The 22947-nt window shown below is 42.0% G+C and overlaps 3 protein-coding genes across 6 annotated transcripts; all 3 read right to left on the reverse strand.

Moving 5' to 3' along the window:
- Positions 1-1376: 1376 nt before the first annotated feature.
- On the reverse strand, positions 1377-4814 carry ccnp (cyclin P; the record flags this gene model as incomplete). Its single annotated transcript, XM_083985614.1, has 9 exons — positions 1377-1563; positions 1807-1985; positions 2062-2220; positions 2540-2695; positions 3298-3396; positions 3580-3749; positions 3884-3959; positions 4183-4308; positions 4761-4814. The coding sequence occupies 9 exons, from the start codon at positions 4812-4814 to the stop codon at positions 1377-1379; spliced, it is 1206 nt and encodes a 401-aa protein (XP_083841740.1).
- Positions 4815-6884: 2070 nt separating this feature from the next.
- On the reverse strand, positions 6885-17331 carry akt2 (v-akt murine thymoma viral oncogene homolog 2). Of its 3 annotated transcripts, XM_083985350.1 has the most exons (15): positions 16529-16767; positions 16359-16407; positions 14649-14822; positions 14272-14403; positions 14028-14139; positions 13198-13351; positions 12310-12441; positions 12130-12195; positions 11970-12038; positions 11466-11588; positions 11082-11210; positions 10562-10776; positions 9366-9453; positions 9174-9276; positions 6885-9047 (listed from the first exon to the last, which is right to left on the reverse strand). In XM_083985350.1, exons 3-15 carry the CDS (start codon positions 14692-14694, stop codon positions 8968-8970), a joined length of 1449 nt encoding a protein of 482 aa, XP_083841476.1. In that variant the 5' UTR covers positions 14695-14822; positions 16359-16407; positions 16529-16767; the 3' UTR covers positions 6885-8967. The 3 variants fall into 3 exon arrangements, with proteins under 3 accessions (XP_083841476.1, XP_083841475.1, XP_083841474.1); XM_083985349.1 differs by lacking the exons at positions 16359-16407; positions 16529-16767 and adding an exon at positions 17241-17331; XM_083985348.1 differs by lacking the exons at positions 16359-16407; positions 16529-16767 and adding an exon at positions 16786-17297.
- Positions 17332-17714: 383 nt separating this feature from the next.
- Positions 17715-22877, reverse strand: dhx40 (DEAH (Asp-Glu-Ala-His) box polypeptide 40). Of its 2 annotated transcripts, none has more exons than XM_083984450.1 (17): positions 22537-22877; positions 22168-22313; positions 21945-22064; positions 21613-21849; positions 21395-21461; positions 21174-21305; positions 20984-21083; positions 20745-20831; positions 20403-20585; positions 20227-20307; positions 19512-19669; positions 19142-19250; positions 18910-19018; positions 18588-18679; positions 18431-18500; positions 18078-18306; positions 17715-17899 (listed from the first exon to the last, which is right to left on the reverse strand). In XM_083984450.1, exons 1-17 carry the CDS (start codon positions 22706-22708, stop codon positions 17778-17780), a joined length of 2214 nt encoding a protein of 737 aa, XP_083840576.1. In that variant the 5' UTR covers positions 22709-22877; the 3' UTR covers positions 17715-17777. The 2 variants fall into 2 exon arrangements, with proteins under 2 accessions (XP_083840576.1, XP_083840575.1); XM_083984449.1 differs by having other exon boundaries at positions 18588-18682.
- Positions 22878-22947: the final 70 nt, after the last annotated feature.

Below are 22947 nucleotides of genomic sequence, written 5' to 3' on the forward strand. Positions count from 1 at the left end.
CGGTGACCGCCTGTTGGACCACCCACCACCAGACACAATACAACGATCCGAACGTGCGCGTAACGGCCATTGGTCCGCGAGGCCACTACGATAGCCAATCAGAGATCACTGCGCGTGCGGCAGGCAGACGGTACACAAGGGAGAGAGAGACCCTAGTGTGCAGAAAACAAGGAGGCTTGTTGGGGAAAAGTCACGTTTGGGATTTTAAGATGAAATTTATGGGGCGAGTGAGTGAAGGAGAGATTCAGGAAGAAGAATAAGAAACACCATCACAGCTGGTTGAGGTTTTTATCTGCACTGTCCAGTTCTTCTGGGGTCGGGACGGATGGGGTTTATTCCAAACAGCAGCTTGTGGAAACATGCACACAACTCGGCCTACATTCATTCAATTTTACTGCAAAGGATTAAAATAATACAATATCTGTACACTGCAAAAACTCAAAATCTTTCCAAGAATATTTGTCTTCTTTCTTGTCAAAATGTCTAATTTCTAGTCGAAACAAATTTTTTCCACTTAAAATACATCACCTAAAAATTAACTTTTAAGATCATTTTCACTTGTTTCAAACAAAGTTTCACTTGAAATAAGTAGAAAAATGTGCCAGTGAAAGCAAGATTTTTGTGCTTGTAGCCTAATAAGAAAGAAAATCTTGCTCCACTATCAGATTTTTCTACTTATGTCAAGTGAAAATATGCTTGAAAGAAGTAAAAAGTGTCTAAAAACAAGCTACTTTTTATGTGATGAGTCTTATTTTAACTATAATGAGGTTTGTTTTGACTAGAAATAAGACATTCTTGGTAAGATTTGAGTTTTTGCAGTGTAGAATTTCAACTGGGGTGCAGTTGACATTCATGTTAAAGAAATAGTGCTTATGCTTGAGTTGTGCTGTAGCAGTCGCCCCACTTTTTTTTCCTTTAACAATTCTTTTTAGCCAGTCAGCTGTGTTGGCATGTTTGTGCATAGAGTAGCAATTGCAAACAACCGCAGCCATAAAGTGGCGATCTGCTCTCATGTGAAACTATACAGTTGTAGGCGGTGGGAGTTTTATAAAAAGGTTGTGCAAAATGAAAACTCCTGAAATGCAATATTTTGCAGCAGACACTTTATTTTTACATTAAAAGTTCTCAAATAGCTACATAGACAGCCCACATCATCTCCACAAACGACAAGACAAGGACATATCACAATTCAAATATTTTATAAATCGGCTGCAAGATAAGATAATAAAACAGGCTGGCTAAATCACAAGCATGCCAAATACGCAGTTCTTTGTCAAACAACGTCTGGCATTAAATCTTTTACACTTCTTCCTCACCCATTTCTCCAGGAGTCAAATCGTCAAGATATACTGGCCTAGAATCTCCACCTTGAAGCTTTAAGTGTCCCTGTTACTCAGGGACATCATGTGCAGCAGAGCAGAGATGTTCTTCAGACCTGGATGTCTGCTCACATGCATTGTCTCTGGGGAGGAGAATTTAATTAAAGTAGCACAGGTCTCTTGTGTGTGGGCCGTGGATGCAGCATTGGCCAGAATGTGCATGATCCTCAGCAGGGTGGCCTCGCTGCAAAACAACAAAGCGTATACAAATGTCAAACTGACAGCGAGGATGGATGGAGGCTCATAAAAACACCAGGATAGTAAAATGCCTTGCAGCTGTGAGGTTAGGGGCACAGAGAAGCTACTACAACACTAATGATGCCAGGGCTGTTAAAAGGGCATTGTGGATAGAGGACATGACTCGGTGGCATGCAATAGTGCGTGGTTGGAAACAGACAGCGCATCGTACAAGTCAATACACACACACCTTCCTATGTGGATGCTGGAGGCTAGACACCAGGCAGCCTCCCCCTCCGGTGTTGGAGGCTCCTGCAGGACTTGACGGGACAAGCAGAGGGTTGCTCCTGCCAGCTGCACAGGCAGAAACACCACACACTGGCCCTCCAAGAGTGACAGCTCCAGCAGATAACGAGCCATCCACACCACCTAGTGGCACAGATGACAGTGTGCAATGAAACGTGAGCCCTCACTGACACTTTAAAAACGGAAAACTTAGAGGTACCTTAGCGCTGCAGCGAGCAATGGAGGCAAGGAGGAGAAGGAAATGCAGCGAGGGACAGTAGGAAAAATCAAACTTCAGCCCACAGAGAACTTTACGCTCCATTCGCAGCAGCTGATGCTTAGTGTAGGCGTGGTCCATCAAGTAGCAGAGTCCAGACACCTGGAACAAAGAGCTCAAATAAAGGAACATTTTGTCTTTTCTTACAAGACACCAAAACACATCACAAGGTCGACAGGAGTGTGGGAAAGGACTGAACGGCCAACGAAGTACAATAGAGGAAAACTCCTGCACCGTCTTCACTTGCATAGGGTTTAATAGGAGTTATAACATTTTGGTCTCAGGGAGTTTTCCTCTATCGTTCTTACAAGAAAAAAAAAAGTTTTGTACATTCCACTTCAAAAAAAGGTGATTCATCACTCATATCTCAGTCAACTTTCTATTTAAAAAAAAAAAAAAACTGTCAACTCAGCCAGCGTACCTCAGGGAGGAGACACTCCTCTTTTTTTGCAGCAAGGAAGAGGCACACCATGCCGAGGAGCTGCAGATTGGCAGTGGTCACTTTGAGCTGGCGCAAAGAGCAGTTGAGGAGGTGTATGCCCAGATAGAGGGTCTCTTCCTGGAAATTCATCATCTCCTGGCAGGAAATAAACAAGGCATTCAAGATGAAGACCACTGATAAATTTTTTTTTAAAAAGACTACGCTTATTATAGCCCATTTTCTTGTTATGCTTGAAAGTCACTGTACCCGACCAAGATGGGTGAAGCATATAACCCATAAAAACTAAAATTTTACACGTGATTTTGCAAAGATTAAACAAATGATATGCATTAATAAGTGGGCTTTAAAAGGAGCCGATTGTGTTCATATTCACTTGAGCTAGAGCTGCTCCCTGCATTCGTGATAAGCTAAACTAACGGGCTGTTGGCTTTAGTTTCAACTTACAGAGTTCTCATTTAACTGTCTGAAAGAATCTGTTCACCCATTGATTTATTGTAACCTGAGCTCAAATGCATCCCAGTTATATTTGTAGATAAGGGAGGAAAGAGTTGGACTCAAGTCAAATTACTCCTTAAGTGAAGTCTCGTTCTCAGTTGACACCTCAATCTAGAAGGCAGTCCATCAAACTTAGCGTTTAACTCTCTAATCAGAACCCATGTGAGTTTAAATGAACTGCATGTTTAGGCACAATTTGTTTCATGGCGGGAGGAAAGCCCCATATTAACAAGGACACTCACATGAATTCGAATGAGCCAGTCTACCAGGACAGCTCGAGTGGCATCTGTGAAGTGCCGGGGCAGGTCAGCGTTGGGTAAAGCGCTCCGTGTTTGAGTCCTCTGCGGGGTAAAAACAGAACAGGAGGCACACATTAAATAATTAAAAACATCAAACAACAGTGTGTTAATACACTCCCCCTCTTGTACAATCAGTGAAGAGTATAAAGAGCATGTTAGGGATAATGTCACCTCCTTAAGAAAAACATTTATTGAAACGAAGCAGCTCTGTTCATAATGACTCACCATCATGTCTAAGAACATGTCCCAGGCGAACGTCCGGTCCCATACGAGGCTGAGTTTCTCCAGGGCGATCTCTACTTCACACCGCAGCAGGCTGGGCACCAGCGCCTGCAGGCTCTGAAGACCACGCAGTCCGTGAGGGTAGAGAAGCACAGGCTCCTCCACACACCCATCTGCACAGGATGAAAATAGGACAAAAGTTATACGCAATTATCTGAGCGTTGACTGTTTTGTTTTTGAGTTCATGCAACACATTTATGCTTCAAAAAACAGTTTGAAACCCATTGGTATTGATTATATACACTACCAGCTGAGTGCATCCGTGTGTCTTCATGGAACCCCATGATGATACCTTCACTGGTTTGCATGGATAACCTCCTCTCCTGCAAACAGACACCACCTTACACATCAGTGCAAAAGTGACCTTGCAGTAGGTTTTAACAGTCATATTATTAAGAGATTGTCAGCTCCTCTTTCTACAATGGTCACCAAGTCATCATGTCAGACTCGTATGTTGGGAGAAGAAAACAAGAAACGACTAAACACAGACAGAGAGACATTGTGGTGTGTATTGGGTGAAGGTGACGAGCCGGGCAGAAGGCGTACCCATCTGCGTTCTGGCTCCATTTTGACAGACGCCATCCTGGACTCCTCTACTTCTACAGGCTGCCAGCGATCTATTGCCCCACAGGCATTAGCCCACGTTCTTAATGGGGCTCGCCTCTCGTCCGCCTGGAAGACAGCACAAGATCTTTACTGACCTCATTGTGGACACTTAAAAAAACACTTTTTAATGTACAAAAACATGTAATGACTTTGATAGTGATTATAGGGTGGCTGCAGCAGCTCCATCTCTTTATGACTGTCAGATATCATCAGGGGCAGTAGGTAATGCCTAGAAATTAAGGTCATCAAGACTCAAGGCCCAATCTAATCAGAGACTTGACACCTTGGATCATGGCAGGTGAATGCAATTACTTTGGTGGCAGCACAGAACTGGAGCAGGCATGTGAAGTTAAAGAGAAAGTAGCTGCAGCATTTTTTATTTTCATATTTAAAGTCAACTTTATCTGGAAAAATACAAGTTACACAGGAAAAGTTTATAGCCTACTAGTTTCCTTTTCTTTATGTCCACAAACCCATTGCTCCATATTGTTTTTTGTTTTCTTCACACAAATGCTCACCTTCTTGTGTAAGTCCAGCAGAGGCTTAGAGTCGGAGAAACTGGTCTTGGCCATAGTTATAGCCGGAGACGGAGTTCCCGTACCAGGCCACTGCAGCTACTTATCAACGGGTGTCGGCGGAGGTCTGGAGCGGAGCGAGACGCCATGCTGGCCTCAGCGGCCCCTATTATAGACAGGTGGGACAGGCGCACTGATTGGGGTGGGGCCACTGGGACGAGGACTTCCGGTGGAAATAAACTGCGTTTTGTCGAATGACTCATTTTAAATATGTATGTTAAAGACTGACTTTGTATTTTTCAGCCTTCAGTGACATATATAGCTTCATTATGAATCATTGTCACTCGACATAAGTTGTAGGCCTATTTACATTTTGACGCATCTATAGACTTCACACCTTATTGTGTCTGCTCCATTATTCCTGCAATAAATATTTAAATAACTTACATTTTTGGGGTGTAGTGACTGGTTTAATCCAACTCCATTTACATATCTGAGGAAGACAACTTTTACTAGAACCTAAAAAGTTAAATCAACAGCTTTATAGCAATATGTCATGGACTGGGTTACCTAGAGTTTTCTTTTTTTAAAGCTATGGTCAAAAGTTCAAAGATCCAGAGTGAAGCCCCACCCTCCTGTGAATGTATAATGTCTACAATTTCCTTCATCTGTTTAACTTAAGGAAAATCTCCATACAGTCTCTTGGTATGTCTCCACACTAGGCCTATTGCTAAATTTCTATTTCTAAACCCTTTACACAAATGCCTGAAATCTTATTCTAGTTGGGAAACAACACATCTGACTCCAGTTTCTGTTGTGGCATCATATTTCACTAAAAACCTTCACCTTACCTGTCTTTTTTTTTTTGGCAAGCTTTAAAATAAAAATCACACCCTCCAGACATGATCTCAGGTCCACTCTGCTGGTTATAAAACATGCTATACAAAGGATTCCTGCTGAAATGTAAAAAATGGCATAAAAAAGACAAACACAGTTTTATTCAGTAAAAATGTTTACTGGCACATTATAGTTGCAAATGTTATAAGCTACCATATTGTAGCAGGTATCACCCGTTACGTTGTAAAGTCTTGCAAAGGTGGGGGATGACAGTGTCCACCAGGACAATGTCCTCCCCTTAAAGATTGCTTTTTTTCCTCCATTGTCCTCTGAGCCTCAACTAACAGCAACAAGCAAAAGAAAAAATCGTTACACCAGCATCAGGTGCGACATTCGTGACTGTTGATCACATTCAAATATACAGAGAAGCAAGGTAACCATAGTAAAGCTGCAAATCAAACACTACAAAGCTGCAGGCCTCCCCTTCTACTAATGTTGCATTCACCATCAAGCTTTTTTTTTTTTGGTATTTACACAATAGTGAAGAGGCACTTGTTGTGCCTGTGTATGCCTACAGGAGAGGTCAGGGGTATTAACTTGCATGTTTAGCTGTGAAGCATTGCTTAAAGCGTGGCCAGCAGCGAGGTTCAGTGTATGGCTTCACAACCAATATTAAAAAAGTTCAGCAGCACCCCCTTACGGCCATGATAGCAATGAAGGCAAATCCACAGTGGTGTCCATCAGTGCAGTGGTTCTTGATATCTGGTCCTGCTGTTTCCAGAGCAGGACGCTAGGCTAGAGTTATGATGGCTGTGCCTGAGCCAGTGAGAAGAGGTGCTGGAGTTGTGAACTGTAAATCAAAGCCATTTGATCACATTATCATCTGCAGGAACTGGGGCCAACTGCTGCTCAACGATGAGTCGAAAACCTGCTGCTTTTTCTGTGTCTCTGTCACCACCACCACTCAAACATCTCGCAGTCACCCTCAAGTCACTCACACCAACTCAAATCAAAAGAAAGTAATGTGTGACATTTGGGGTATCCCAGTGAATGCTGATAGATGTTATGGTAACGTACAATGGGAAACGGTCAACTTCAATACTTACTTATCTAAATTTTTAAAATAGTAGGGTGACTTTTAAATGTTCTGGAAATCCAGTATGTTGTTTAACTGCTTCATCTTATTCTAAATGTTTATTACACACAGTAAATTGAGTTATTTTGCTGAAGGGAGGTGATGATGTAGACCAGCATATGGAAACCCCATGAAATGAAGAACTTAAAAAGAAAGCAGTTTAAGAACTTTTTTAATATATATTTTTTTATATAATGTATACTTGAACAAGACAACGTGTCTTCCAAAATTTGAGAAATAGATGGACAAAAAAAGGAGGGAAAAACAATGAACAAAAACATAACAATGACAAACAAAAAAAAGGTCTTGATGTTCCTTTAGTGAAGCTCAAAGAGCAACATCTCTTCCAGCAATATGGAATTATAAAATGCGTATGTCAACATCAGCACATTTCACTGTGTTGTCCAGAACTTCTCTCAATCATGTGCCGTCCTGATTTCAATTATGCAGGTTCTTATTTCAACTATACAATACATCAGCTGATGTTTTGATTGGTTCCCCCTGTCTGCAGGCTGAAGGTTGGTCGACCAGCTCATGCAGAGTTTAGTTGAGATTGTAAACCTGCAGACTGTTGCTCCAGACAAACATCTACATACAAAACATCTAAGATTTAAGTGCTTGGACACAGCATGAAAGAAAACACAAACCAAAGACTCGAAACATCGAATGTGGAATCATTTGAAGTGTTAAAACTCCAACAGGTCAGTCAGTTTTTTGGCCTCCTTATAAAGACTTAACAACGATTTAATTTTTTTTTTCATTCTTTAAATACAGGAACATTCAAATGCTTATTTCAAAAATATTTTAAACACTTACACCGATAATAAAAATAGAAAATGAACAAAAGATTGGTGCTTAACTCCTTAGCTAGGGAGTGAGAATTACTGGACCGAGGACAGCGAATTCATCTACATTGGTCTCTCGACTGGTTGGGGGGGGGGGGGGGGGGGGGGGGGGGATGTGGTCAAGTGTACAGTTTCTTGTTTTTCTCTTTCCTTCCATTATTCCTGTCTTCAAGACATAGCATGACTGGCCTTAATGAACACACACCTCCAACCAGCAGCTAGTTGGTTGGTCAGTCAGTCTGGACACAGCAACATGGACTCCAAGAGAGCCTTAGTGCTGCATTGCTTTGACTTAAATTAATGCAGCATTTAAAGCGAAGATTAGCCATGCATGAGATCCCAGTTTCTAATCCTGACTGAGTCAATTTAGCGCCAGGCTGGTCAAAGCAATCATAAATTACATGCTTGTTCCCTTTGGAAAAAAAAGAAAAGAAAAGAAAAAAGGCCATTGAGTGTGCCATGTAGTGTCCTCTCATCGATATTCCAGCAATAGTTTTGAGTTCTTTTTAAACATGCACAAATGGATGGTTGAGAATCAAAAATGGTTGTTCATACATTCTCCTGCACTCATATGCACACACGCATTACATTCACGCATCCACTCAAATACACACATGCAGTGCAAACACAGAAATGCCAACCTTCCTCGCCGTTCACTCTTCCCCATTTCCTACCTACAGTAGGAACAGTCCCACACGTGATTTGTAACAGCAAGTTCCAGAAAGAGCACTTGTTAAAAAAATGAAATAAAAACAAAACAAAATAAAATAAAATAAAATGCAGAAATATGGCTTTACATTTAAAACCGTAACGATTGATGAAATAAAAATTTGTCTTTTTTTTTTTTTTTTTTTTACTTCCCCCAAATGTTTTTCCATTTTCCTAATTTTAATTATACTTCTATCAAGTACGTTTGTGTATATATATGCAGTCTATGCATGGATTGGTTGGTATTGATGTGTGTAGCATGGGTACAGCTGGTAAAGAGGTGGTACTTGCTGGCATAACCTGGTTTTCAAAGTATCAAGGCTTTGATGTGGTGCCCAGTGTAGTGCAGCAGAGGTCCCGCAGGGAGGCCTAAAGCCAACCCTGAGAGGACGTACAGAGACAAAGCTGCCAGTCTATGCACACAAACCTGCTGAGGTCAGTTCACAGCCTGTGTGTTCTTTTCATAATCTATAATCTGTGTCTTTTCTGATTTGCCAGTATGTGTGTGGGTGTCTGAGTGTGTGTGTGTGTCTGTATGTGTGTGTGTCTGTGCGTTAAAGACCAAATGAAAATGTGTCTTGTGCCAGTTTTTGTTTGTGTCGTTCGGATTCCCCCAGCAGTGCAAGTGTGTATGTGGGATTGTGATTGTGTGTTAGCCTGCCTGCTTGCTCAAAAGTCTGAGTGATCATTCCCGTATGCTGGCAGAGTAGGAGAACTGAGGGAAGTGCGTACGCTGATCTGAATCCTCTGCATCTAAACTGTCATCTGCAGTGAGCACAGTGGGAGAAAGGGGAGAGAGAGAAACATAAATAACAACTCGTACTTCCATGTGAATCGGAACTTAAAGCAGAAGTAAAAAAAGATGCGTAGAGTAAGAGCAGATGTACTCACACTTATCTGGAGGAGTTATTGTAATGGTTTGTGCTGTGAACTCATCATCGAAATAACGCGTGTCCGTCTCTGATGTTACTTGGGGCTTGAAGGGGGGGACAAGCTGAGCAAAAGAGGAAAACAAGTCAGTTTTACACTCAAAACATCCTGTTTTTAAATGTCACATCATTAGTTTTGCCCCCACTCTCTCACCTTTTTTTCAGTCACATCCTGCCAGTTGATGGAGGTGAAGAACTTGTGGCTCATCACTTCTTTGGCATCATCTGGTCCGCCTCCGAGCCTGTAAAAAAAAAGAGACAAAAACACCATCATTATCACCCACTCATCAGCCACACACAAATGTGAAAATCCTGTCATTAGAAGTGCACAACAAGCATTTATGTTGTGTTCTCCCTCTGTCTTGTATTTACCAATTTCTCTACAAATTTAGTCTTCATTTCCTTACTACTTACAGGTGCGCGTGTTAGTAAGCCTGCAGGCAGAACTCAATGTGCTAATAATAGCAGTTGTTCAACTGTTACCAGAAACACTGGGGCTCGGCCAAAACAACAATCAATTACGTGCTTGTGTCGCCATTATCCTGTACCAAAACTAATCAAGAAAGGAACACAAGCTTAAATAATGTGGTTACTTATTTTATAGCGGAATACGTGGTGCCCTGCAGCAAGGTGGAAGATTCAGAAAACTAATCAAGTGCAACAGACCAAAATCCTAGGAAGAAAATGTTTTTCTCAAGCTCTACTGCTGCGTTTCCAGGAGGCAGGCAGATGTTCAGCTGAACAGTATTGTCTGCACACTGAAACGGCTTGTAAACAGTAAACAGCACTTATCTCATAAATAGAATCCATTATTAGCCCATGACGGATATATCTGTATTGGCATAAATGGTGGCGCACGAGTCACAATAACATTGCACAATAAGAAAATCCAGTCTATTTTGTTACATTGCTCAAAAGACTACACAATTTTTCTGTACATCTTTACATGGCTATGTGGCAATGTTTGGTAAATATGTAATATATACTATATAGAAACATCCACAGCTTTAAGAGATACAAATCTTCAATATTACAGTATGATTATATTACAGTATGAGCTTATTCTAATCCATTTATAATGGATGGTGGGAGAATGAATCCATTTATAATGGATTAGAATAGAATAGAATGGATAAAACTCACTTCTCAGCCTTTGTGTTTGTCTTTTGCAGCACAAACACACACCTACCTTTGTTTAACTGATGACAAATGATGACAAATGATTAAAAAAAAAAAAAAAAAAAGGGTAACACCTGATGAACTGATGAAGCCTCTTGGATGAGAGGTGAAACGTCTTCCTAGACAAATAACTAAGTCCAGTTGCTTTCGATTTAACCTCCTTTGAAATACCTTTGTTTAGGATCCTTTTTGAGGAGGCCAGCCAGCAGGGCCTTGGCTTCAGGGGCCAGGTTCTTGGGGAATCGAATCTCCTCCATGAGGATGAGCTCAAAGAGACGCTCGTGGTCCTGGTTGTAGAACGGCAACCGACCGCACATCATCTCGTACATGACCACACCCAGTCCCCACCAGTCCACCGCTCGCCCGTAGTCATTGTCCTCCAGCACCTGACAGGGGCAGGAATGTAAAGTGAGTTGAGAGAGAAATAAAACTTAAACTGACATGCAGTTAACTAAGAGGCAGGAAGTCAGCAAATACTCAGCAGAAGTCATAAAACTGTAAAATGTATAAGTGAAGTGAGGACAGTGAACTCTCTGGGCACCATCAGAAAATATCCATTTTACATACCAATCACGAAAATATGATACCAACTGTTTACTGGTTTCTCACTGGTTTTTATACAGAGGTTAACATTGAATCCGTAACTATTCTTCAACCGGACATCCTACTCCTACTACCACTGTGGATTTACCTCTGGTGCCAGGTACTCTGGGGTTCCACAGAAAGTCTTCATGGTGGCTCCATCTGTGATCCCCTCTTTACATAACCCAAAGTCTGTTATCTTTATGTGGCCGTCCTTGTCTAGCATGAGGTTCTCCAGCTGTGCCGAGAAAGATTCAAATTAGAGTCAAATTAGTTGACAGCTGTGACGTGAAACAGACTGAAAAATGGAATTTGTTGGAAGATGCTCGTGATTACCCTAGTACATCATTTAAATTTTAAGAGCACGAATGAGCAGCAGTATATCTAAGCAATTAGTGAAAGTGTTGTTGCTCATCTGTGTCTGAAGTTGCTGCACAATGCAGCCTATTTTACAATACTATTACTACACTGTCAGAGCACGCGGACACCTTACCTTCAAGTCCCTGTAAACTACATTGCGTGAGTGTAGGTACTCCAGTGCTGACACTATTTCTGCACCATAGAATCGCGCTCTCTCTTCTGTGAACACTCTATCCCGCGATAAGTGAAAGAAGAGCTGAAAAAGAAGAAAAGGGAAAGTGGAATAAGGGACAGAAGATAAAAACACGTTTTCTAGAGATACTTAAGAAATATATTTGAATGTATTTCTAGTTTTATAATTGATCTTCATAGTGAATTTTCCATATCTATTTTGTGTTTTTTTTTATTATTAACAACCAGCCAAGTACATACAGTAACTAAAGCAATCCCTAAAATGTATTAGTGTAACCATGAAGTCACTTCTTAACCTGGTTTGGATTATTTCAAAAAAAAGTACAACAATTAGCTTTAAAACAACAATGTGTGCTGTAATGACCCAATCCAAATAGTCCTACTCAGATACAGTATCACAGCAGACACAACAGTAGGCTTAATGTAAAAAGAGAAAAAAACTTACTTCTCCTCCATTTGCATACTCCATCACAAAGCATAGCCGATCATGTGTTTGAAATGCATATTTTAGTGTCTGTTGAGGAAGAACAAGGAACTAAAGTTTGAAAATGGTTCCTTAAAATATGTTTACATTTATCAGTGCAATGAAGGCACAAGCAACTCACCGTTAGAAATGGGTGCCGTGTATTTTGGAGAACTCTGCTTTCTGTAACTGTGTGTGCCACCTCATCCTGAAGGAATATACACACAAAGTCTTAGAGCATGCAAACACATACAACATCACATATGCCTGTTCTTAAACATTTTTGAAGTGAGGGTTTCACTGTAATGTGATCAGCACTAACTTTTGCAATGATGACTTCTTTGCGGAGGATTTTCATGGCGTAGTACATCCCTGTGGCCTTTTCCTTCACCAGGATCACTTTACCAAAGGTCCCTTTGCCCAGCAGCTTCAGGTAGTCAAAGTCACTCATGGTCTGGGGGAACATAAGACAAAGATAAGCTGTGACAACGATGCGACACAGCCGCTGGTGAGTGAGCTTATACCCAGTTTTTCTCAAAGACACCATGACTCTTACATTTGTGAGTTTCAATGGGAGTGTATGTGTTTCTATGGAATATAGAAATATGTTTTTTGAAAAACACTGTGATGAGTCACTGGCTCCCCATTGTATTGTCTAAACTGCTGATGTTTGCGTGCTAGGTTTTGTGGATACTAACATTTGGGGCATGACATGAAGCAGCATGCTGGTATAGCTATAAATATTTTAACTCAATCTAGAGAGCTGAACGTTTCAATTAACACTTGAGAAAAAAACAGCAGGAACAACAGCCATAGAGCCAAGGAAGACGCTAAACACTATTTGAGCAATACAACATACATTGTAAAGAGGGAAATCCTTCAAATAGGGATAGGGTAATAAATAACATTTTTACATAATAAGGAATCAAAGCAAAACTACTCTAACAAACCACACATTTATACACTGGGTGAAAAAGTCAGCAGGCAGTAGACCACCAAACTAGAGCAACTCAAAATCACTTGGAGTGAATCAGCACAGTTCACAAAATATACACAGAAATACTACCCTCCACTCATTTAAAGGTTGCTTCACCAAAAAAGCTTTGAGAAAGAGGCTTAAAGTTTGAACAACTTGCTCAATAAAGATGAGCTTAGCTGGACAAACACAGCAAACACTCAGCTGCCAGGCACTGCTTGTGCAAATACTGACCACTTTTGTGTGGGATTTGGACACAGCAATCTCCATCTCCTCTGTGCCGCTGCTGTCACTCGGAGAGCCAAATTTGATCTCCATGGGCTCCTCATCCTGCTGCTGACTCTTCAGGCTATTTGCCACTGCCTGGATCGATCGCATCCATTCCTCCCTGAGCATGAAGAAAACACACATCACTATTACCAAACGTATCCAGCTAGATTACTCTGAATTTCCCCTCCACATGTAAGGGGTAGCAAAAAGTTTGACCAAAACGCAGGAATCGTATTCAGTTTGTGAATTCTGCGTACTCTGACAGATGTTATAGATGTGCCAAAAATACATGTCTTAAAGGAAAAACAGCAAGCTCTGTTTAGAAGGTAGAGGATAATCTGTAATATTCAACTAGGGGATGCTGGGATTTGGTACTTGGCAGAGCCGATGTAAACAAAACTCAATGACGACTGCTTGGGTTAGGGGTGAATAATCAGTTTCTAATCTGGCACTGAATTCTATTTTGAGCATGATGGTCTTTCCTTCGCACACAAACTAAAATGAAATTCACTGCCTGTAGCGAACAATGGCCTATTTATGCCCTTTGTGTATGGTTTTGTGAAAATGTTGCGTCTTCTGTGCTTATTCCTTTTGAATTTTAACAACCAACACACTGAAAGTCATTTCACTCCAGAGATAATTACAGAGATTGTGATTTATGTTTATGTTCAAACAGAAAACATGTGGTCCCTAATTTGACTGCCATCTCGTTGCATCAGTGCAAAATTAACATAGTAAGCTTTTTTTTTTCCTCAGATGCAGTCGTCTAAGACAACTAAGAATAGCAGCATTACCTCTCCTCGTTGCTGTCCACGTGAAAGGTGCGCTCAATAACCGAGGTCCACTGCAGACAACGAATGACAAAAGTGTTGGGCCTGGGGCGCTCTGTCTTCATCAGCTGGCATTCTACGAAACGCAGACACACCAGGTAAGAGCAGACGAAATGAAGACTTCAACAGCAAAAGATTAAAATAGACCCTTTGCGGATTTATTCTGGTGATTTAAATGGAAATCTGACAGCCAGAGCAGAAAACTAACCTGCGACAGAGAAGTTGTTGAGCGGTGGGAGGCTGTGGTCACTGGACACCTCAGGCTTCTCTTTGTAGCCGATGAAGGAGCCATCGCTCTTTAAGATGAAATAACGAGGCCGCCATGTTTTGATGTATTCACCTTGAAGAGGCAGGAAGGTGGAGATGTTTGATGTTTGACTACTTGCTTGTATAGCAAAAAAGACTATTCAATGAAAACAACTTAAAATGAGCACTGCTGTTCTCAATCAATGTAAAACCTTCAAACATGACAGATAGATTAGAAGCCTACAGGGGTATTTAATACTCAAATGGCAGCTTTTGAGATGAACTATCACTTAAATGTACATTCAGATGATGGACAGTGAACATGAGGGGCCCCCTTACCTCTCTTGTGGAGCCATCCTTCTCTCACAACACTGACTTCATTCATGCTGGGGCAGAAGACTGTCTGGGTTGGGAGGGGGCTGCAGACAAGCTGGTGGAAATTGTGCACACTGTTCCTATTGGTGAAGTGCCCGACAGTGGCTCAGGTGTAAAAACAACTATAGAATATAATACCTAGAAGAAGGGAACAAAAAGAGACACTGTTAATTCAGGATATAAATACTGTCAATCAAACACAAAAACAATGCCCATTGTATCCTGGTGTAGCTTTAACATGTAAATTACAGTCATGTGAGAAGGGCTATAAACCACCGACATCAGAAAAACATTGCATAAGTTATAGCATGTCAAGTGAATACTTCATACTCTGTTAAAAATTAAAAACCTCTGCCAACTTGTAAAGGTGTCAACAAAGCAACTTGGTAACTTCATGCAGTTTATAATTCAACACTGCACTTCAGACAAAAAGTATAGCCCTGGGAAATATTTTTGTACTGTCACTTGTCTTTTTTTTGGGCGTAGTTGAACACTGCAAAATAAATGTGTGAAGACATGGGGCCTAAAGGAAGTAAAACTGCAGCCAGAGAGGTGGAGGTGAACATACAAAGTGAAACTGATTTCTCATAACAAAGGAAACTTTCTGTGTATTGCTCTTGATGCCTATCTGAGAGCTGTCACTACAGCAGTGCGCTTGAATAAATACGTCTCCTTCTGAGGCACTCTGTTGCCTTGAAACACAACTCCACAACAAAGAAAACTGCTGAAATCTGCACGTTTTGCTCAACCCTCATATCTGACCATCTGATCATTCTGACAGTGACATTCAAACTGAGAGTAGTGTAATGACTGTCATGACCACAAGCTAAATATCAAAACCCCACGCACTTTTTTTCATCTCATGCAACTTTGGTTTCATTTCACATCTAAGTATGTTTGATCCTGGTATTATCATGATGCCAGGTAAGGATCAAAGATTTGTGGGATCAATGCCATCGATCAAACAATTAGAAAAAAATAGCTGCAAAGCTCTTTATTGTCAAATCTAATAACCTCCCACAGCTTTTGTTGAATGTTTGAGGAGAGGCCTTGCTGATCCAGGGTCAGCCCTGAATCAACAGCTTATGTTAGATAATAGGTTTACCAGAATTTCACAGTATTTCAGTGAAAGTGATGGGGTTGGATATTACAGTGCATACAGTCAGCAAAACAAAGACTGTTTGAACTGCTTTGTTTACAAAGAAAAAAAAGAAGAAGAAAAAGAGATAAGGTGTCTCTCTCGACTTCAGACTGTTTTATGGCCACTCGAAGAAGTGCATCCAAGGGTTGTTTACAGCTGAGCACCTATTTATCTCAATCGCCACAGTAATAGGTGGCTGCTGTTTGAGATAATAAATAAGCTCTACAACCTTTTCTTCTTCTTTTTTTTTTTACACTGTAGGCTACACTGCAAAAACAATTAGTCAGAAACAATATGTAGTAAAAGCCTAAATGTATGTGGTTTAGGCTACATCTTACACCATTTGAAGAAACAACTAACCCTAAAAAGAAAACACAGCTTGATAAGTTATATGCAATTAATGCATTCAAAACTGCACATTATACCACAAGCTGCCAAACGTAAATATAGTGAACACATTATCATCCTCCTCATCCTCCTTTTCAGCGTCGCCGCTAGCTAACAAGAGGCAAAGTCAACAACAAACGTTTTACCTTCCCAAGTTCAGGGCAGGTCGTTAGCTTCCCCCTGTCCCTGTCGTAGCTTAACACACAATAACAAACAAACAAGTTACTACAATATTTCACAAGCTTAAACAGCTGATGGTCAGAGTCTGGCCAAGTGGCGCGCCAGCCAGCCAGACAGCAGCGAGGAGGACACTGACCATGACCGCATTTACACGACCAAACAAACAAGGCAGCTAGCCAAAATAGCTTCCGAGCTAACGGCTAGTTAGCATGTCAGTTAGCCACTTGCGCTCTCGCTGCTGCTGCTGCTACTTCTCGTTACCATAGCTTCCGAGCTAACGGCTAGTTAGCATGTCAGTTAGCCACTCACTTGCGCTAGCGCTGCTGCTGCTGCTACTTCTCGTTACCCCTACCCCCCCACCCCCGGCTTCTTTGGCTTTTACCTACTACCTACCTACTTCGACTCCAGTGACACATACAAAAAAAGACAACAAAAACAACGCTGCCAAAGCCGTTGGTCCTTGAAGAAAAAGAAGAAGAGGCTCAGAGCCGTGTGCCTGTAGATATCACTTGAAGCGTGTGTGTATTGAACTCTGTCAATGATCACACAGCTTTAGCTGGAGCTTGTTTTCTTCAGCAGCAGCAGCAGCAGCGGTGGTGGCGGCGGCGGCGGCGTGCTTGGTCAGTTGCTGCTGCAGTGGCTCACTGAAGCGTATGCAAACCCCAGCCGGAGAATGAAGTCCACTGAGCTCCAACTTGATGGATACTAGTACTTATGCCGAATACGACTAAAACAAAGCACTTCCAGGAAATCCTTGCGTATATATAAAAAGAAAAAAAAAACAACAACCCGCCTCCGTGTGGGTTTTTTTAATCAATGTGGATAGTAGTAGTCGCCGCCTGCTTTACTTAGCGTGGAAGAAGCCCTCCTCCGTCCCAGCCACAGCCAGCCAGACAGTACAGCAGCAGCAGCAGCGGCAGACGCAGACGCACACTAAAGGAAGTGACGTACGGGGCCAGAGAGAGGGTCCACTGCACCTGAACGGTCGGTGTGAAAGTACATCAAGTACCCTACTGTAACCTTAACCTCACCCCAGCTGTGCACCACTGGATTACACATTGTCTGAGAGATAAGCAGTGCAACACATGTCTAAAAATTAATATGAAATCTCCTCAAAGTGTGTTTTTTAAAACCCCCCCCCCCCCCCCCACACTTAATCTATAAACCAATAGCTTCCTCTCAGTCTACCTGCTGTCAAAGAAAAAGGCACTATTGTGAACCTAGTCAAAAACCCACAAAACCGCTAACCACTGCTACAGCAGTTTGAGTATAAAGAAAAGAGAGAGCCACATTTATAAATGTAATAAAAGTTTATTATTCATCATGTGTTATATGCAAAAATATTCCTTTGTGAAACAAAAGCCTTAAAAAGCAAGTGCTTTCTGTTAGAGAGCTTTATTTTGCTGCCTTTGTTGCTTTCGTTGCAGGTAGCGAGCACGAGCGTCGCTGACTGTGGCTTCGTTGTTTCGCTTCTCCAGCTTCTTTGCGATGTCCTCCGTAGAAACCTCTAAAAAAGGAACAGAAGTAACCTCTATGTTAGTTAGTTATAAAGCAGGATATAGGTCATCTATTCATGTCACCCAGTGAAACACTTCTGTTTTGTTTGGCCTGTTCCAGGTGGACCCTACACTGAGCTCTATAACATAACAATTTCCAAATGAATATCTAATTAATTATTTACCAACCTGGTTGTCTTTTAGCTGCTTCCCTGTCCTCCCATTTTCTCATCTCTTCCTCAGTCACTTCTTGTCTTGCCACACTGCTGAGTTCATAGACGTCTACCTCGTGGAGCTTAGGCAACAAGTCCTTCACCCACTCGTATCGAATAGGACACACTGTCCTGATGTAGACCCGGGAAGTCGCCAGCACATCGTGAAAGATGACCCAGTTCAGCTCTGCCTCCTGGTCAAACAGCTTGGGGCAACAAAGAACCATGATCACAGGGGGAAGTAGAGGAGAAGCATCACAGTCCACGCTCCATGTGAAAATCTATGAAAATGTAATTGACTGATTTGAAATTAATCAAAAAGATATTTACCGACGACGATGGATGAATGTGAACCATCGATCCATGTCCATCCATTGTGCAAAATACCTTTCCCACAGACCTATTTGAGTGGGGGAAAAAACAGCCTGCAAAAATCGCACAACCAGAGAGTTAAATATGAATAATTTCAAATGACCCTTGTTGATACCTTCTGGCAACATTGGTGAAGTATCCTGTGCACAGGCAGCGTCTGAGGAGTTCACTCCTGTTGCCATCAAATGTCTCGACAGGGAAATCTCTCTTCTGGGAGGCAAGAGGGTGCAATCACAAATGATTAATAAAGGGAGTCATATTAATTAAGCACAGCATTGTGTTGGCAACGAGAATGCTAAATGAATAAATTATAGTATTAAACGTTCAACTACAGCAAGTATTCAAGTACAAAATGGATGTGAGATGCATTTAACAGAGCATGGACACAAAACATACTGCAGTCAGTGGATAGAAATGAGCTCTGGACACTGCTGTACCTGCTGGAGGCGAAGGAGAATCTCTCTCAGCTGAGTCTCCACACTGAAGGCCGACTTCAGCGCCCTCCAGTGGATCCAGTTCTCTTTACACCACGATGAGGGTCTGTCACTGCAGAACACAAGAGAGGCACACACTCATTTATTTCACCAGTGATATTAGTGGCAGGTAGTGGAATAAGATTGATATGCATTTTGCACAAACAAAAATAAATAATAAACAGTGGTACTGTACCTGGATTTGCACGACTGAAACACTCTCAGAAGTGTGGCGAAGTCATTCATACTGCCGTCAGCCAGTGCTCTGTGCTTCTTATCGGCCTCTTTCTGCTTCTCGGGGGGTCCTGCAGGAAGCATGATGTCAGTTTGAAACTGATGTCTTCACCTACTCCTCTGCATAAACCGTTTCCTGGCGCGGGGACTAAATGTATCAATACACCAATACATTCACGAATAAACAGTCTATATTTGAGTCACTTACACCTGAGAGACAAGTGTAATATCTTTGCTAACATACACACTTCCTATGTTCCTGAACATACACACTTCCTATGTTCACAGGTTTTTGTTATATTTAAGTGTTCCCAAGAAGCTAAATTTCTGACCTGGCCTGATGAAGATGTTTTCCACAGACAGCATGGCGGCCACAGGCAGCAGCAGGTCCTGGCAGCCGAGCGCGGCAGCTTTGAGGAGAGCCCTGGTGAGGCCCGGGTGCAGCGGGAACTCCACCATCAACTCCCCCAGCTGGGTCACTCTACCTCTCCTACACAACCCAGACAAGTCAGCAAGAACCACTTAAAGGGATAGTTCACCCAAAATTCAAATTTCACTCATTATCTACTCACCCTCATGTCGACTAAGAGCTGTGAGAATTTTCAGAGTCCTCCATGCCTTCTCTGAGTTACGGGGGGGGGCGGGGGGGGGGGGGCCGCGCAGCAGTATTTGTCCATATAATGGTTGTGAATGGACACCACTTTTCTTCGTCCAAAGAGACACACCAAAAAACATCCAAATAAAAAATCATGTCTGGGCTTCAATACAAGAGGGACATTACAGACGAGCAGTATGGAGATTTAGATGGTCTTTGGTGTGTCTTTTTGGACGAAGAAAAGTGGTATCCATTCACAACCATTATATGGACAAATACTGCTGCGTGGACCCCTCCGTAACTCAGAGAAGGCACAGAGGACTGAAAATTCTCACAGCTCTTAGTTGATATGAGGGTGAGAAGATAATGAGTGAAATTTGAATTTTGGGTGAACTATCCCTTTAACTCAACTGTGCTGTGCTTGGTAAACACAGGTAGGTATAACTACTCACCTGTCAATAGCATCAAACTGATAGAGCTGTTTTAGTGCTTCTAGAATAAACCTCTCTTCTGGACGGTCCAGGTAAGGAAACCTTAAAAAGAAATAAAATCTTTAGTAAAGTTGCTAAAGGATGAATAAAACAATTACAAAACACAAAAAAGCCAAATTATTAAAGAAAGAGTGTACCTGATGACATCATGGACGCCCAAGCACTTGAGTGTGAGCACCACTGCAGCCAGACTTGTCCTCTGGATTTCAGGAACTGTGTATTCAGGCATGCTCTTTTCCCAGAATTCCTTGTTATAGATCCGAAAGCATTTCCCGGCCGAGGTTCTTCCAGCTCGGCCTGCTCTCTGCTGAGCCTCGCTCCTAATCACACAAAATCCCCCCCCACACACAAAAATTAAATCCAGTCCAAATCTCTCTTGGCAAACTTTCTTTAAATGGCATGAGTGTGTGAGCAGGGGAATGACAAAAACAAAACTATTTGCAGGTTTGAAATTATATTGTATATTTTGTGACACTCACTTGGATATCGGCACCACCTCCAAGATATCCATGCCCACCCTGGAGTTGTGGATGAGTTGCTTCACAAACCCACTGTCTATGATGTACCTGTAAGAGAAAATAATAACATGATAATGGATTTAAGCAGGATATGAATTTAATGTCACAATTTCGTGGATATAGTATAGATAGATAGATAGATAGATAGATAGAATTTATAGATACAGACTCTAGGTGACAAACCAGGGCCACACACTTACTTTATACCATTGATGGTGAGAGATGTTGCTGCAATGTTAGTGGCCACTACACACTTCCTTATTCCTGGAGGTGGTGGCTGGAAGATCTGCTTCTGTTGGTCTATGATGAGATGAAAGAAAAATCGGACTCTAATTTCAGTTTGGAAAATCTACCTTAAAATAAGATCAAAGAGCCGTTGCAGGTGTTTACCAGTGGGCATGGATCCATAAAGGGGTAAAATAAGAAGTCCCTCCACTGTTTGGTCCTGTACATCAAAACGATAGTCTATTGACTCGGCTTTTTCAAACAGCATGTCACAGGCACGCTCAATCTCGGACTGACCTGTCAGACATAAAGAGGATCAATGCATCTGAGTGCTGTCGGGGTTGGGGAATAATCTGAATATATAGAGTTTGATAATTGTAATGTACCTGTCAAAAACACAAGAATATCCCCAGCCATTTCACTGGTGTGCACATCAAGGGCCATTTTCACCACCTGTGGACAAAAGGCTGTCATATTAACGAATAACAACAAGATGCATCAAGTTACAGCAACAAATCCCTCAATGTGAAATCAAGTCAAAGTAAAGGGCTTTTCTTTTAACATTATTGATATAAAAATAACAAACAAACAAAAAACTCAGTACCTCTTTTACATAACCGGTGCTTTCTATGTCTTTTGGTCCCACAGCAGAGCCAAATGTGCAGGTTACAGGGAAAGTCCTTCCAGGAATGGTAAAGACGGGACAGTCGCCGAGGAAGGCTGAAAGTTTGTCCATTTCCAAAGTGGCGGACATCACCACCACCTTCAGAGGAAAAGATCGACCCTTTGTCGCTTTAGCAGGGTTGGAGAACATTTTCTTCAACAAACCCAGGAGAATATCCTGCAACGAATACAAAAAAACAGTGGGTCAAGGTAGGTGTAAAGGATGTTGACGACGAGTTACTATAACAACACCGGGTGAATATATTGACTTACAGTGTTGAGGCTGCGTTCATGGACTTCATCCAAGATTACGACACTGTACTGAGAAAGAGCAGGGTCTGCCAGGGTCTCTCTGAGCAAACAGCCGTCTGTCATGTACTTCACCACCGTGTCCTGGGCTCAAACACAACAACAACTCCATGTTATCACATTATTCCCCCAATAATTGGATTTGGACCAGGCTGTGTTTTTCTGCAGGGCTGTCGTCGTCTCTTACCTGTGTTGTGCAGTCGTCAAAGCGAACCTGGTAGCCAACATCTCTACCCAGGGTGCATTGCATCTCCTGTGCAACCCTCTGGGCCACTGTGATGGCAGCCACCCGGCGGGGTTGGGTGATGCCAATCTTGCCATCTTTACAAAAACCTATTGCAAAACAAAACAAACAATAAATGGTTCATCTAATGAGTTCACAGTCACATTTAGATCCTAATTTCACAAACTAGGGATAATAAGTTAGTTAAACCAACAAACAGGACATCACACTGCATTTAGATGTCTTTTAAAGTAACAGATACATCCACCACTGTGTTTATTAGCGCTGTTTACATCCTATTTCTACGGACAGGACTGCAGAATTACATCTCACCAGCTTGATGCAGGTACTGAGGAAGTTGTGTGGTTTTCCCGCTGCCGGTCTCACCAGTAACAACCAGGAAAGTGCTATCTCTGACGGCCTGGACCAGCTTGGCTTTGTGCTGGTAGATCGGCAGATGTTTTGACTCGTTGTCTTTCGAGTCCCATCTCGTTGATTTGGACATTACTGACAGCTCCGAGCTGTTTCACCACCAGATATTAGTGTGAGCAGCTAAACGGGTCAAATAAATACTGACGCTAATCTCACCAAATGCTGTTTATTTGGTGTTTGTGCGACTCAAACAGTGTTAAACTTAGCAAAACACCACTTAACCCACCTCTGTCGTTTCACACGCGACGCGTTCGCTCGATTACTTCCGCAAACGGAGCCGTGCTGCGTTTCTATTGGTCGAATGGTGAACAC

Source organism: Trachurus trachurus, assembly GCF_905171665.1.
Source record: "Trachurus trachurus genome assembly, chromosome: 13".
Lineage (NCBI taxonomy): Eukaryota > Metazoa > Chordata > Actinopteri > Carangiformes > Carangidae > Trachurus > Trachurus trachurus.

What these genes read in the sequence shown, in the direction of transcription:
- akt2 (XM_083985349.1), bottom strand. Translation starts at nt 14,694, where the DNA reads ATGAATGAAGTCAGTGTTGTGAGAGAAGGATGGCTCCACAAGAGAG. An exon ending in TAGTTTACAGGGACTTGAAG is followed by an intron (nt 11,211 to 11,465) that starts GTAAGGTGTCCG and finishes TTCTCGGCACAG; the next exon opens with CTGGAGAACCTCATGCTAGA. An exon ending in AATAACTCCTCCAGATAAGT is followed by an intron (nt 9,048 to 9,173) that starts GTGAGTACATCT and finishes TGCTCACTGCAG; the next exon opens with ATGACAGTTTAGATGCAGAG.
- dhx40 (XM_083984449.1), bottom strand. Translation starts at nt 22,708, where the DNA reads ATGTCCAAATCAACGAGATGGGACTCGAAAGACAACGAGTCAAAACAT. An exon ending in AAACATCTTCATCAGGCCAG is followed by an intron (nt 19,251 to 19,511) that starts GTCAGAAATTTA and finishes TGCTTCCTGCAG; the next exon opens with GACCCCCCGAGAAGCAGAAA. An exon ending in ACATTCATCCATCGTCGTCG is followed by an intron (nt 18,307 to 18,430) that starts GTAAATATCTTT and finishes TGTTGCCCCAAG; the next exon opens with CTGTTTGACCAGGAGGCAGA.